The following is a 13,897-nucleotide window of genomic DNA, read 5'->3' as shown; positions in this document are numbered from 1 at the left end:
GAGGGGGGAAGGAGGCCAGGTGAAAGGTGAGAGGTGAAGCCAGGAGGGTGGGAGGGGTACGGGACTGGAGAAGAAGGACTCTGATAGAAGAGGAGAGAGGACTATGGAAGGAAGTGAAGAAGGAGGGGCACCAGGGGGAAGTGATAGGCAATTAAGGAGAAGAGGTCTGAGGCCAGAGTGGGAAATGAAAGGGGGGGGCAAGACGGAATATGAGGTGTTGCTCCACCCTGACAGTGAGGAGGAGGCCGTGGATCGTCATGTCGGGATGGGAATTAAGATGGTTGGTCATCGGGAAATTCTGCTTTTGGCAATGACTTTCGGTTTAAGATGGCGCTGGTGAAGCTCGGTGACCGCTTGCTGCTGACAAACAAAACTAAGATGGCAACTAAATACTTTGTTATTTCATTAACTGCAGTCTTCCTGCTAAACGATGACCGCAAACAATAGACTGCAGCTTGCCCGACAGAGCTGAGCTTTTGAATTGATTGGGCAATCTGGCATTTTTGCGTGTGAACTGAAGTCGTGAAGGTGGAGGGTGGCAGCGGCGAGGCGGCGGGGTCCGCGCCGGAGAACGGGGAATGGGCCGATGTTTGTCCATTGCCGGAGCGGATTTGGAGGCCATTCGATGCGGCAGAGTCAAACCCGAGCCCGAGAGGAGGAAAGGCCTGAGGTTTGATCGATTTACGCACCGAGCCGAATTGGAAATGTCGGGTACAGGCCGAATCGAGGCGGCAGATCTCGGGCCAGGAGAGTATTGAAGCGGCAGGGCCCAGGTAGGAGAATGAGGAACGGCCAAAAGTGCCAGGCCAGACTGAAAAGATCGGGGTGTCGGGGATGGACCGGTTCTGTGAGCTTCACCTGTCTGCACTGAGCGACACTGTGGCCTGCAGCTCACCGACTCCGCTCTGTAGGCGAGTTGCTTACTTTGATTGGCTGCACGATTTCTTTTCTCTCTGCACGTTGGGTGTCCGACAAGCTTCTTTCGTCTTAATGCTTTCTATTGGGTTTCTCTGTTTTGGGGCTGTCAGTAAGCAGACAAATCTCAAGGTGGTATAAAGTATACATACTTTGTTAATAAATGCTCCTTCAACTTTGGAGCAGAGGTGCTCAGCAAAGAATCGGAATCACGCTTAATATCACCGGTGGGTGTCGTGAAATTTGTTAACTTTGCAGCAGCAGTACAATACACTACACAATATTTATATTTTTGATTCTTTTTTAAATTGGCTTCTTTCAGGCTTCTTGCTTTGTAAGCAAGCCTCAAGTTTGTATAATATATATATATCTCAGATAAGTTAATCAAGTATTGCAAAAACAGGAATGAAACAACAGTGAGGTAGTGTCCACGGGTTCACTGTCCATTCAGAAATCGGATGGCAGAGGGGAAGAAGCTGTTCCTGAATCGCGAGTGTCTGCCTTGAGGCTCCTGAACCTCCTTCCTGACGGTAAGAGTGAGAAAAGGGCATGGACCCAGCGGGGGGTTAGTGAGGAGGGTCGGCTGGACGTGGGATTCACCGAGGGAGAGAGCTCGCTGCGCAAAGCAGAGAGTGGGGACCGAGTGAAGATGTGTTTGTCGGGAGGATCCTTTTGAAGATGGCCGACCCGTCAATCATCGGGTCTTGCTTACGCCCCTCGGCCGTCCCATTAGTTGGAGGACAAACAAAGGGCCGAGTCCTCCAGGGACTCTCAGTGGTGAATTCCACTGTCAATCATGAGCCGCAGCGACGTCAGAAGGTGGGGGGGGGCGGGCGCTGTAGTCACGTGGGTGACCGGTTCGTCCAACCGTCGGCTGCGGCGCCAGTTCCCGGTTGCGCGGTCGGTGATCCCCCCCGCCCTCCACCGGCACCCATTGCCGATTCCCGCCGGTGGTTGTTGTGGGTGTTTTGAAGCCGGCGGTTGCCACCGCGTAGTTGCCGGGGCGAGCTCTGGCCCCCGTACAGTAGAGCATGCGCAGAGCATTCGGTAGGTCCTAAATCGCGTGGCGCGGAGGGCGCTGCTGATTAGATAGAGCTGTTTGTGGCGCGTGGGGGCTTGTGGGAAAAGAGTCCGCCATCGTCGGTCAGCAGAAGAGCTAAACGCACAGTTGTCAGGATTTGCGCGGATTAAATTTTGCTGACTTGTCGAGTCGTTTGATTTGAGGTCATTAAGTTACTTTAGCCTCTCTGTTAACTCTCTCATCCATTGTAACTGTCGCAGCCATTGAGCAGAGGACATATATAGCATTCCTTGGACTTCAAGGAAGCTGGGCAGAAAAATAGGTCCATGGTTTTGGGAGTGATGTGAGCTGTGACCTCTACACAGTGATTCAGATGCCACTGAGGTTTGTGTAGAAGAGTGTGTATGCGTGACATCCAGATAGATCATATCATATTTAATGTGGTAAAGCAGATTTTTCAATTACAGTTTCAGAGAAAGGCTATAAAATTTATTGCTATGAACCTATCGTTTAGAAATGTTTTTGGTTTTTTTTCAGGCAACTGGTTTTGTCCCTCTCCACAGCAGCATTGCAGAGCTTAAGTAGTTCGACAAGACAGAGAAAGTTAATGAGAAACATTTACACTGGGGTGTTGCAGAGTGAGGTGAGAGTGTCAGGATTTAACTGACAGTGCCCATTGCATGATGGAAGGAAAGCCTAGTGACATCCCTGTGGACACACCTGCTTCCGAGGCTGTGCGGAGCAGCAGAGCCGACCAGGAGGGCCTGTTGTCCTGCGCGCTGTGTGGGAAGGTGTTTGCCTACCAGTCTTTGCTGCGCCGCCACTGGCAAGCCCACACCGAGAACCGGCCCTTCCGCTGCGAAGTCTGTGGCAAGACCTACAAGAGCGACCAGGACCTCTCACAGCACCGGCGGATCCACACCAGGGAGAGGAGCGCCCGGTGCCCCGAGTGCGGCAAGGCCTTTGTCCGCTTCTCGCACTTGGAGGCGCACCTGCGCACCCACACTGGCGAGCGGCCCTTCTCCTGCCCCGACTGTGGCAAGGCCTTCCAGCAGTCCTCCAACCTGCAGAGGCACCAACGCACCCACACCTGCGAGCGACCGTTCTCCTGCCCCGACTGTGGCAAGGCCTTCCACCAGTCCTCGAACCTGCAGAGGCACCGGCGCAGACACAGCTGTCAGCAGCCCTTCTCCTGCCCCGCCTGCAGAAAGACCTTCGGCAGCTATTCTCACCTACAAGGGCACCGGTGTGCCCACAGCTGCGAGCGGCCCTTCTCCTGCCCCGACTGCGGCAAGGCCTTCGTCCAGTCTGCCCACCTCGTGGAGCACCGGCGAGTTCACACTGGGGAGAAGCCCTTCCTCTGCCCGGTCTGTGGGAAGAGCTTTGCCCGGTCGTCACAGCTCCACGTTCACAGGCGGACCCATACGGGGGAGAGGCCCTATGCCTGTCCCGATTGTGGGAAGAGCTTTAGCACGACTTCCATCCTGCTGAAGCACCGGCAGGTCCACACCGAGGAGCGCCCCTTCCCCTGCCCCGACTGCGGCAAGGCCTTCAAGAGCCCCGTGCATCTGAAGCAGCACCACGTGATCCACGCCGGGGAGAGGCCCTTCTCCTGCACCGTCTGCGGGAAGAGCTTCACTTGGTCGTGGCAACTGCGGAACCACCGGAGGACTCACACGGAGTAGAGAAGCTACACGTGTCCCGACAGGGGAGAGGGTGGGGGCTTGAATTGGTCCTGCCAACTCCTGCCAAGCAGGGTGGGCATGGTGTGTACTTCCATCCTGTCCTCGGGCACCGTGTGTGTGTCTGTGTGTGAGTGTGTGTGTGTGTGTGGCTGTCTGTGTGTGTGTGTCTGTGTGTGAGTGTGTCTGTGAGTGTCTCTGTGTGAGTGTGTGTGTCTGTGTGTGTGAGTGTGTGTGTGTGTGTGTGTGAGTGAGTGTGTGTGTGTCTGTGAGTGAGTGTGTCTGTGTGTGTGTGTGTGAGTGAGTGTGTGTGTGTCTGTGTGTGTGAGTGTGTCTGTGTGTGTGTGTGAGTGAGTGTGTGTCTCTGTGTGTGAGTGTGTCTCTGTGTGTGAGTGTGTCTCTGTGTGAGTGAGTGTGTGTCTGTGTGTCTCCTCTCCCCGCGAACCTGTGGGATTCCTCCTGCTTGCTCCAGTTTCTCCAGCGTTCCACAGAGGTAAATCATTCCAAGTGTGTCGGATATGTTGTGTATTTAACATTTCAGTAGCATTTGATTGAGGCCTCCGGTCAGCGTTGAACTCAACGTAGGACTCCCTGAGGGACTCCAGCTTTGGATTTTTCCCTCGAGGTTCACTCCTGACTCCTTCCCCGTGAGTGGGTCTGGCCACAAGGCAGCGGAGGTTCGAGATCAGAGTTTTCCTTCTCCTAGATGAGCTGCCAGCCGCGGCTGACGAGCCCCATCTGCCCGAAGCGACTGGTTTTAAGGAGCCAGTAACCCACCTTTGCCCCTTCTCCTGTCTGTAGAAATGGCTCAGCTGGGCTTGGTAGCAGAGCCACATGTGAAGGCCGGGATCTGGACTGTTTGAGGCACCGTCGGGAGTATTTGTGGGATATTTGTTTGATTAAGCATTCTTTGTTTAAATAATTCATTACGGTTTGTACGGGAAAAATAAGTGAATTGCATACGTCACGTCAGTTCCAAGTGACGCCTGTCCGCCTCACTGAAAGTAAAATCCGACGTTAGACTCGCCTTCCCGGCTCCGTCTCGGCCTTCCACTTAGATTTACGTTTCGGAGTTTCGAAAGATGCCAGTTCGGGGCTAGGATCTGGGTTTGCGGGAGGTGAACGCGATGTGACGTAGCTGCAGATTAGCTTCTGGAGGCAGCCGTGTGTGCCTGGCAGTGAGGAGAGTGAGATGGGAACCGTATCGATGCGTTTGGTGCCGATGTGCGATCCCTTCTGCCTACGCTCTGTCCGTAGCTCTCTGCTCGCTGCGCATTCATGGTGCCTATCTGAGGACACCTTTAACTTCTCTGTTCCACCGTCCAGACTCCTGACACTCAGTGTAAAAAGCATCAAAACTTCTCCCTGCACATCTCCTTCGAACTTATCCCCTCTCACCGAAACTCTGTGGCCCCAAACTTCAGACATTTTCATCCTGTGAAAACTAAAGTACTGGCTATCTATGTCTCTCGTAAACTTCTATCAGGTCTTAAACACAAGAGATTCTGCAGATTTTGAAACCCAGAGCTACACACACAAAATGCTGCAGGAACTCAGCAGGTCAGGCAGCATCTATGCAAATGAATAATTAGTCAACGTTTCAGGCCGAGAACCTTCTTCAGGACTGAAACGGAAGGCACCAGAATACGATACTGCGGGGAGGGGAAGGTGATCGTTCAGGAAGGGTAAAGGGTTGGAGAAGGGGGATTCTGATAGGGGAGGAGAGTGGACTGTGGGAGAAGGGGAAGAAAGAGAGGCACCGAGGGAGGTGAGGAGAAGGGATAAGAGGCCAGAGTGGCCTCTTCGGGGCTCGCCGGTGCAGAGGAGACCACATCAGGAGCAATGGACACAATAGACAACCCCAGCGGATTCGCAGGGGAAGTGTTGCCTCACCTGGAAGGACTGTTTGGAGTCCCTGAATGGAGGAGAGGGAGGATCATTTCTCCCGGTTGTCGGGATATGAGCCAGGGGCCTCCCCTCGGTCTCTGCGGCTCCAGAGAAAGTAACACATTCGTCCATCCTCAGGCACTATCCTGGTAAACTTCTACAAAACCCCGACACCCTCCCTGCAGACAGTAAAAAAATTTAATCCCTGGCGTGTTTTCTAAATGTTGGTAATGGCAAGGGGCGAAATTCTGGCCCATATTTAAATCCGTGGCAAAAATAAACAGTTTTTTTCAAATACACAGTCTGTTTATTCCAAACATTTAAAGATAGGCCATTTGGCCCACGATGCCTTGCTGACCTTCTAACCTATTCTAAGATCAATCTAACCCTTTGCTCCCACAGAGCCCCCCATTTTTCATTCATTCATGTTGCTATCTGAGAATGCCATGAATGTCCCTGATGTGTCTGTCTCTCCCACCACACCTGGCAGCACGCTCCACACACCCACACGGCCTGTGTAAGAAATCCTTCCTTTGCTATCTCCCCTATAATCACCTTTAAAACGCGCACCCTCGTTTTAACTATTCCTGCCATGAGGGAAAGGTGCTGGCTGTCCACCCTATCAATGGCCCATCTCATCTCATACCCCTCTATCTGAAGTTAACTCAGCAGTACCTTGGAATATGCAATAACAATCGTGAATTTCAGTGAGTTGTGTGTGTCTGTGTGTATATATAATATTAAAAAGTTAAATAAGTCATGCAAAAATGTAGTCAGGTAATGTTAACGAGTACAATGTTCATTCAGAAACCTGTCAACCACTTTGCTCAACAGAGAAAAACCCTAAATCACTGAAACCTCCCTCAGAGAAAAACCCTAAATCACTCAACCCTCCCTCAGAGAAAAACCCTAAATCACTGAAACCTCCCTCAGAGAAAAGCCCTAAATCACTCAACCCTCCTTCAGAGAAAAACCCTAAATCACTCAACCCTCCCTCAGAGAAAAACCCTAAATCACTCAACCCTCCCTCAGAGAAAAGCCCTAAATCACTCAACCTTCCCTCAGAGAAAAACCCTAAATCACTCAACCTTCCCTCAGAGAAAAGCCCTAAATCACTCAACCCTCCCTCAGAGAAAAACCCTAAATCACTCAACCCTCCCTCAGAGAAAAACCCTAAATCACTCAACGCTCGCTCAGAGAAAAACCCTAAATCACTCAACCCTTCCTCAGAGAAAAACCCTAAATCACTCAACCCTCCCTCAGAGAAAAACCCTAAATCACTCAACCCTCCCTCAGAGAAAAACCCTAAATCACTCAACCCTCCCTCAGAGAAAAGCCCTAAATCACTCAACCCTCCCTCAGAGAAAAACCCTAAATCACTCAACCCTCCCTGAGAGAAAAATCCTAAATCTCTCAACCTTCCCTCTGAGAAAAACCCTAAATCACTCAACCTTTCCTCAGAGAAAAACCCTAAATCACTCAACCTACCCTCAGAGAAAAACCCTAAATCACTCAACCTACCCTCAGAGAAAAACCCTAAATCACTCAACCTTCCCTCAGAGAAAAACCCTAAATCACTCAACCTTCCCTCAGAGAAAAACCCTAAATCACTCAACCCTCCCTCAGAGAAAAACCCTAAATCACTCAACCTTCCCTTAGAGAAAAACCCTAAATCACTCAACCCTCCCTCAGAGAAAAACCCTAAATCACTCAACCTTCCCTCAGAGCAAAACCCTAAATTACTCAACCCTCCCTCAGAGAAAAACCCTAAATCACTCAACCTTCACTCAGAGAACAACCCTAAATCACTCAACCCTCCCTCAGAGAAAAACCCTAAATAACTCAACCCTCCCTCAGAGAAAAACCTTAAATCACTCAGCCTTTTCTCATAAGACATGCTGTCTAATCGAAGCAGAATGCTGGTGAATCTCTGCTCTCTCTAATATTTACGGATATTAGCTTCCCATATGAGGGGAGCAGAACTGAACACACGTGTCTCCTCAGGATGGAGCTTGGAGAAGCTGTGCCGGAGGGGATGGTCGGAGGCTCGGAGGTTCAACAGACTCAGAGTTCGCTGCGGTCTGGTCGCTTTCACTGTGTGCTGTGTCTGTGAGGCTGAGTCCAGCGGTGCCGTGGAAGTCCATAGCGGGGGTATTCCCTTCTGCCGCCTGTGTGAGATGACGAGTCTATCGGGATCCAGAGGATTTGTGGAAACTGTGTGGTGGTTTCTTTCGAACTTATAGTCCTTTAACAGCTTTGGACTATTTTTACTGTGCCCATAGTCTGTTTTTTTTTTAAATCAATTATGCTATTGTTTGCACTGTTGTAACTGTATGTTGTAACTATGTGGTTTTGTGCAGGTCTTGTAGCTTTAGTTTTTGGTCTTGTTTTGTCTGGTGGTTTTGGAGCTCCTTTCCGGGGAACGCAGAAAGATGGTAGCACGATATTAATACGCAGCAGCCTCTCCGGACTCTGGATTGGGGATTGACAAACGTTATGTGGATTTTCTGGTGTAGTCTGTTTTGTCGTGTGCTTTTGTGATATCATTCTGGAGGAACATAGTCTCATTTTTTAAACTGCATTGCATTTGTGGTTTCTAAATGACAATAAACAGAATCTGAATTGGAAAAACTTACCCACAGCAGCATCACCGGCAACTAACAGCAGACATACAGCGTTCACAAGGAAAACATAGACAAAACATGAACAATGAAGAGTTTTTTTACAAGAATTAGTGTAAAAAATGAAAGTCCATTGTAATGTAAAGTGGGCACAGTGTTACTGTATTGGGGGAATGATTAGCATTGTGCTGGTTGGTTCAGAAATTCAATGATTGAAGGTAAGAATTTGTTCAACCTGGTGGTGTGGAATGTCAGGGATTTGTACCTCCTGCCCGAAGGGAGCTGTAAGGTAACACTGGTAAGAGATATTAGACGACATTCTTCATCTTATTGACACAAGAAAGAGGTAGAGTTACGTATGCAAGTGTGATGAATTTTCTCTTTCCAGTGCCCGAGAGGATTATTGCCAACCTCAGCTTTCTAACACAGCATGACCTTTCCAAAGGGTCAGAGTTGTTTGTAGCAAAGTTAAACTTCTAATGAATGCTCAGCTTGTTGTTGTTAACAAGATCCAGTCTTCAATTCTTGATGTGAATTGTAAACAGTGATTATTTTGAAGTTAAAAGCACAGCTTTGCAAACGACAGTGTTACGGAGCACAGCGTATAGTGGGTGGAGAGGGGGAGGGGACGACTGGCTGCTAAGAGGTGTGGTTTGCAATGTGAAGTGACCATCAGCACCGACTGGGTGGGCCGAAGGGCCTGTTTTTGTGCTGTACTTTTCTATGACTCCAATCTATGAGCATGACAGATTTGCAGGTGAAGGGGCAGGTGCAGCATCTCAGGCACTTGCCCCAGAGGGAGATTAGAGGGAAGGGAAGCAGTGGGGAGCGATCAGCAGCGAAACGCGGAGAGTCGGGACGAGGTAAAGATACGCCCGGTGCCCGAATCGCTTTGAAGATGGCGGAATGACCAACAGAGGGCTGAGACCTCCGGTGCCCCGATTGGTGGAAATCCCTGTCAATCATAAACCACACGCCGGGAGTTTCGGACGTCACAATGTGGGGGGCGGGCTTTGTGGTCACGTGAACGACCGGGTTGGCCAACGGGCAGCGGCGGCGCCTGCCTCGCGGTTACGTGGCCCGTCATCTCTCCGGTCGGTGTTTTCGCTCAGATCCCCTCCACCATTCCCGTTGCCGACTCCCGCCCGCCGTCTGCAGCCGGGCTTAGTTCACTGCATAGGTGCCGGGGGGTGGGGGCTGTTTATAATGGAGCGGGGGTGGGGGAGAGAGGGAGCAGTACAGTAGAGCATGCGCAGTGCGTTCGGCAGCCCCTAAATCACGTGGTGTTCAGGACTTTGGCTGATCAGATAGAGCTATTTATGGCGCGTGGGGCATTATGGGAGATGTCTCCGCCATCCTTGTTCTGCTGGACTTTGAAACGCATGTCGTCAAGATCTCTGCCGGTTAAACTTTAGCAGCTTCTCCTGTGTATTTTGATTTGGGATCTTAAAGTAATTTTAGCGCCTGTATGTATTTCCTCACCCATTTTAAATATTGTAACCTTTGAAGAGAGCAAAGGAGTATAAAATCGGTGAGCGAAAAAACAACTAGTTTTTGGTTGCATAGTTTTGGTAGTTGGAACCAAGTGGTAGTAGATGCACCCTTGGCACAGTGATTCAGATTCTTACGAAATATGTGTAAAAGATTTTGTATGCAATCCATCCATACAGATCATGCCATACTTAATGTGGTAAAACAGCATTTTGAATTACAGTTGTGGAGAAAGGTTGTAAAGTATACTGCCTTGAACCTATTTTTGATAAGTCTTCTGTTTGTATTTTCAGGTATCACTGACTCGCCTTGTATGACCTTCTCCACACCAGTGTCGCATAACTTAAGTAATGCAATGGATTATTGAAAGTTAATTCAAAATATTCACACCAGGATCTTGCAGAGTGACTTGGAGCATCAGGGTCTGTCTGACAGTGTATATCGCGCAATGGAAGGAAAGCCCTATGACACCCCTGTGGACACACCTGCCTGCGAGGGTGTGCAGAAGAGCAGTCGGGAGGGTCTGTTGTCCTGTACGCGGTGCGGGAAGGTGTTTGCCTACCAGTCCGTCCTGCGCCGGCACTTGCAAGGCCACAGTGACAACCGGCCCTTTAGGTGTGAAGAGTGTGGCAAGGCCTACAAGAGTGGCCAGGACCTCTTGCAGCACCAGCGGATGCACAACAGGGAGAAGAGCGTCACCTGCCCCGAGTGCGGCAAGGTCTTCGTCCGCTTCTCGCACTTGGAGGCGCACCTGCGCATCCACACTGGCGAGCGGCCCTTCTCCTGCCCCGACTGTGGCAAGGCCTTCCAGCAGTCCTCAAACCTGCAGAGGCACCAACGCACCCACACCTGCGAGCGACCGTTCTCCTGCCCCGACTGTGGCAAGGCCTTCCACCAGTCCTCGAACCTGCAGAGGCACCGGCGCAACCACAGTTGCCTGCGGCCCTTCTCCTGCCCCGACTGCGGCAAGGCTTTCGTCCAGTCTGCCCAACTGGCGGAGCACCAGAGGGTTCACACTGGAGAGAAGCCCTACGCCTGCCCCGTGTGTAGGAAGAGCTTTGCCCGGTCATCAGAGCTACACGTCCACAGGCGGACCCATACGGGGGAGAGGCCCTATGCCTGTCCCGATTGTGGGAAGAGCTTTAGCACGACTTCCATCCTGCTGAAGCACCGGCAGGTCCACACCGAGGAGCGGCCCTTCCCCTGCCCCGACTGCGGCAAGGCCTTCAAGAGCCCCGTGCATCTGAAGCAGCACCACGTGATCCACGCCGGGGAGAGGCCCTTCTCCTGCACCGTCTGCGGGAAGAGCTTCACTTGGTCGTGGCAACTGCAGAACCACCGGCGGACGCACACAGAGTAGAGAAGCTACACGTGTCCCGACCGGGGTGGGGTGAGGGTGGTGTGGGAGCTTCACTCGTTCCTGCCATCTCCTTCACAGCAGCAGACATGCCCTGCCAAGTAGGGTGGGCACGGTCTGCATTCAGGGTGCGTCTCCCTCGGGCACCGCCTGTTAACTGTGAGTGTGTTCTTTGTGTGAATCTTCGTGGAGATTGCGTGCACTCCTTGCGACCCTGTGGAATTCCCACAGCTGCTCCGGTTTCCTCCCATGTTCCACGGAGGTAAATTGCTCCCAAGTGTGTCAGTTATTTCACATATTTTATATCTCAGTAGTATTTGAGCATTACTGCAAATATATCATTTGATTGGCCATTCCTTGTTGGTTTAAATATTTCATTACAGGTAGTTTTTAAAAATACGTCACGACCTTCCCACGTGATCCGTGTGCACCTTGGGGGTTCAAAGTGCTTCAGGGAAGTTACGAGTTTTGTGAGTAGAAAGAGTCAGAACCTACACTGAATGCATTAAGGTTATTGCGTGAACTTCAAGAGGGAGACAGAAAGCTGCTTGTAAAAGTAGATGCAAAGCCCAAAGCCCAGCTGGGTGAATGGAAGGCCCGAAAGAAAGGAGAAATGAAAACGGAGGATCCATCAGATGATGTTGTGGGCGAGGAACCCAAGAGGAGAGATCAGAGTGTAAAGGGAGCAATAGAAAGATTAATGAAGGAGTACTCCAGTTACTTAATTCACCTTCCTGAGATGAAGTTGTGCAAACTAGAAAGAAGGAAAAGAAAGAGGAGGATGAAATTGTGCGAATGGAAGAGGAGAAACGAGACTGAATTTCTTGGGGAATCAGCAAATTCAGGGGCTTTCCCAAACTAGAGGAAGAATTAGGAAGGTGAGAAACAGAAAGACTAAAGTCAAAAAGGAGAGAAGAGATAGTGAGCGAGAAAGGGAAGGACATGAAAGAGAGAAGGAACGAAGGTAACGGGCAGGATAAAGAGAGAAAAAAGAAGTTCTGACCGGGAGAGAAGCAAGGATAGAAGTAGATCCAGTGAGAAAAGGAGAAGAAAGGGGTTCAAAGGTTTCCCAGACTCAGTCAGCTGCTACAACCACCACGGAGGAAGCCCCAGAACCAGAAATAGTCTCACAGCCACAAGTCTCACCTGTCCAGGTGACCCCCACCCCTCCTGTCAAGAAAGACATTATCCCACAAGAGGAAGAAATCCTATACACAGTGATTAAATCTTAAAAGTATGAAAGGAACTATTTAAAAATGGACTCTGCTGTGGATATCTGTATTATATAGTCGTTGAGATCCATTCTGTGCTGAGTTTATAGCTAAGCAGGGAGGAGTGTTGTGTATTTAATATTTGAGTGATATTGTAAATATATTGTTTGATTAAGCATTCTTTGTTTAAATAATTCATTAAAAATGAGTGGATTACATACATCACGTTGCTGCCAAGTGGCGGCCGCCCGCCTCACCGAAAGTAAACTCTGACGTTAGACTCGCCTTCCCGATTCTGTCTTTTTCTTGCAATTAGATTTATGTTTTGGGGTTTCAAAAGATGTCATTTTAGGGCCGGAGTCTGTGGTTGGGGAGTTGAAGAGGGTGTGATGCCAGGGCATTGTCCGTATCCCTCCATTCCCTGCGACACCAAAGGGTGTCTCCAACCTCTCTGTTGTATCCACCATCAACACCACTATCGAGATGCCTGCCTTTCCCCGCACATCTCCTTCAAACCTATCCCTTTCCCCCTTAACCCCGTGGCCTCTGGTTTCAACATTTTCATCCTGTGACAAAGAAAAATACTGGCTGTCTAAGTCTCTCATAATCTTAAAGACTTGTATCAGGTCTTAAACACAAGAGATCCTGCAGATGCTGGAAGTCCAGACGACACACAAAATGCTGGAGGAACTCGGCAGGCCAGGCAGCTTTTGTGGAGATCAATAAACAGTTGACGTTCCAGGCTGAGACCCTCCATCGGGACTGGAAAGGGAGGGGAGGATTCTAGAGTAAAAAGGTGGGGGAGGGGATGGAGGCCAAACTAGATTCAGGAAGGTGATAGGTGAGGCCAGGTGGGTGGAAAGGTCACGGGGCTGGAGAAGGAATCTGATAGGAGAGGAGAGTGGACCACAAGATATAGGAGCAGAATGAGGCCATTCCGCCCATTGAGTTGTTCCGCCATTCCATCATGGCTGATCCCAGATCCCCACACCCCTGCCTTCTAGTCATCTCCCTTGATGACCAATCAGGAAGCGATTAACTTCTGCCTTAAATAGACCCACGGACTCAGCCTCCACTGCAGTCTGTGGCAGAGCATTCCACAGATTCACTACCCTCTATCTAAAAGGATTCCTCGTTAGCTCTATTCTGAAGGGCTGCCCCTGAATTTCGAGGTTGTGCCCTCTTGTTCTGGATACCCCCACCATAGGAAACATCCTCTGCACATCCCCCCATCTAGTCCTTTCAACTTCAGTAGGTTTCAACGAGATCCCCGTGCATTCTTCTGAATTCCAGTGAGTACAGGCCAAAGGGCCAAACACTCCTCATCTGTTAACCCCTTCATTCCTGGAATCATCCTCGTGAACCTCCTCTGGACTCTCTCCGATGGCAACACATCCTTTCTGAGATATGGGGCCCAACACTGTTGACAATACTCTTCAGTGCAGCCTGAACAGTGTCTTATAAAACCTCACCACCATCATCTCCTTGCTTTCGTATTCTAATCCCCTCGAAATAAATGCCAACATTGTATTTGCCTTCTTTGCCACACATGCAACCTATAAATTAACCCTCTGGGAGTCTTGCACGAGGATGCCTAAGTCCCTCTGCATCTCTGATGTTTGAACCTTCTCCCCATTTAGATAATAGTCTGCACTATTGTTCCTTTTACCAAAATACAGTATCATACATTTCCCAACACTATTCCATCTGCT

At 50.1% G+C, this 13,897-nt stretch overlaps 1 protein-coding gene across 1 annotated transcript; it reads left to right on the top strand.

Moving 5' to 3' along the window:
* The first annotated feature begins 1,785 nt into the window (after positions 1-1,785).
* LOC140716466 (uncharacterized) lies at positions 1,786-12,459 on the top strand. The gene is made up of 3 exons (XM_073029220.1): positions 1,786-1,962; positions 2,474-3,498; positions 10,183-12,459. Exons 2-3 carry the CDS (start codon positions 2,617-2,619, stop codon positions 10,975-10,977), a joined length of 1,677 nt encoding a protein of 558 aa, XP_072885321.1. The 5' UTR covers positions 1,786-1,962; positions 2,474-2,616; the 3' UTR covers positions 10,978-12,459.
* The last annotated feature ends 1,438 nt before the right edge of the window (positions 12,460-13,897 follow it).

This window comes from Hemitrygon akajei, chromosome 25, assembly GCF_048418815.1.
Source record: "Hemitrygon akajei chromosome 25, sHemAka1.3, whole genome shotgun sequence".
NCBI lineage: Eukaryota > Metazoa > Chordata > Chondrichthyes > Myliobatiformes > Dasyatidae > Hemitrygon > Hemitrygon akajei.
This window is presented reverse-complemented; position numbering and strand designations above follow the sequence as displayed.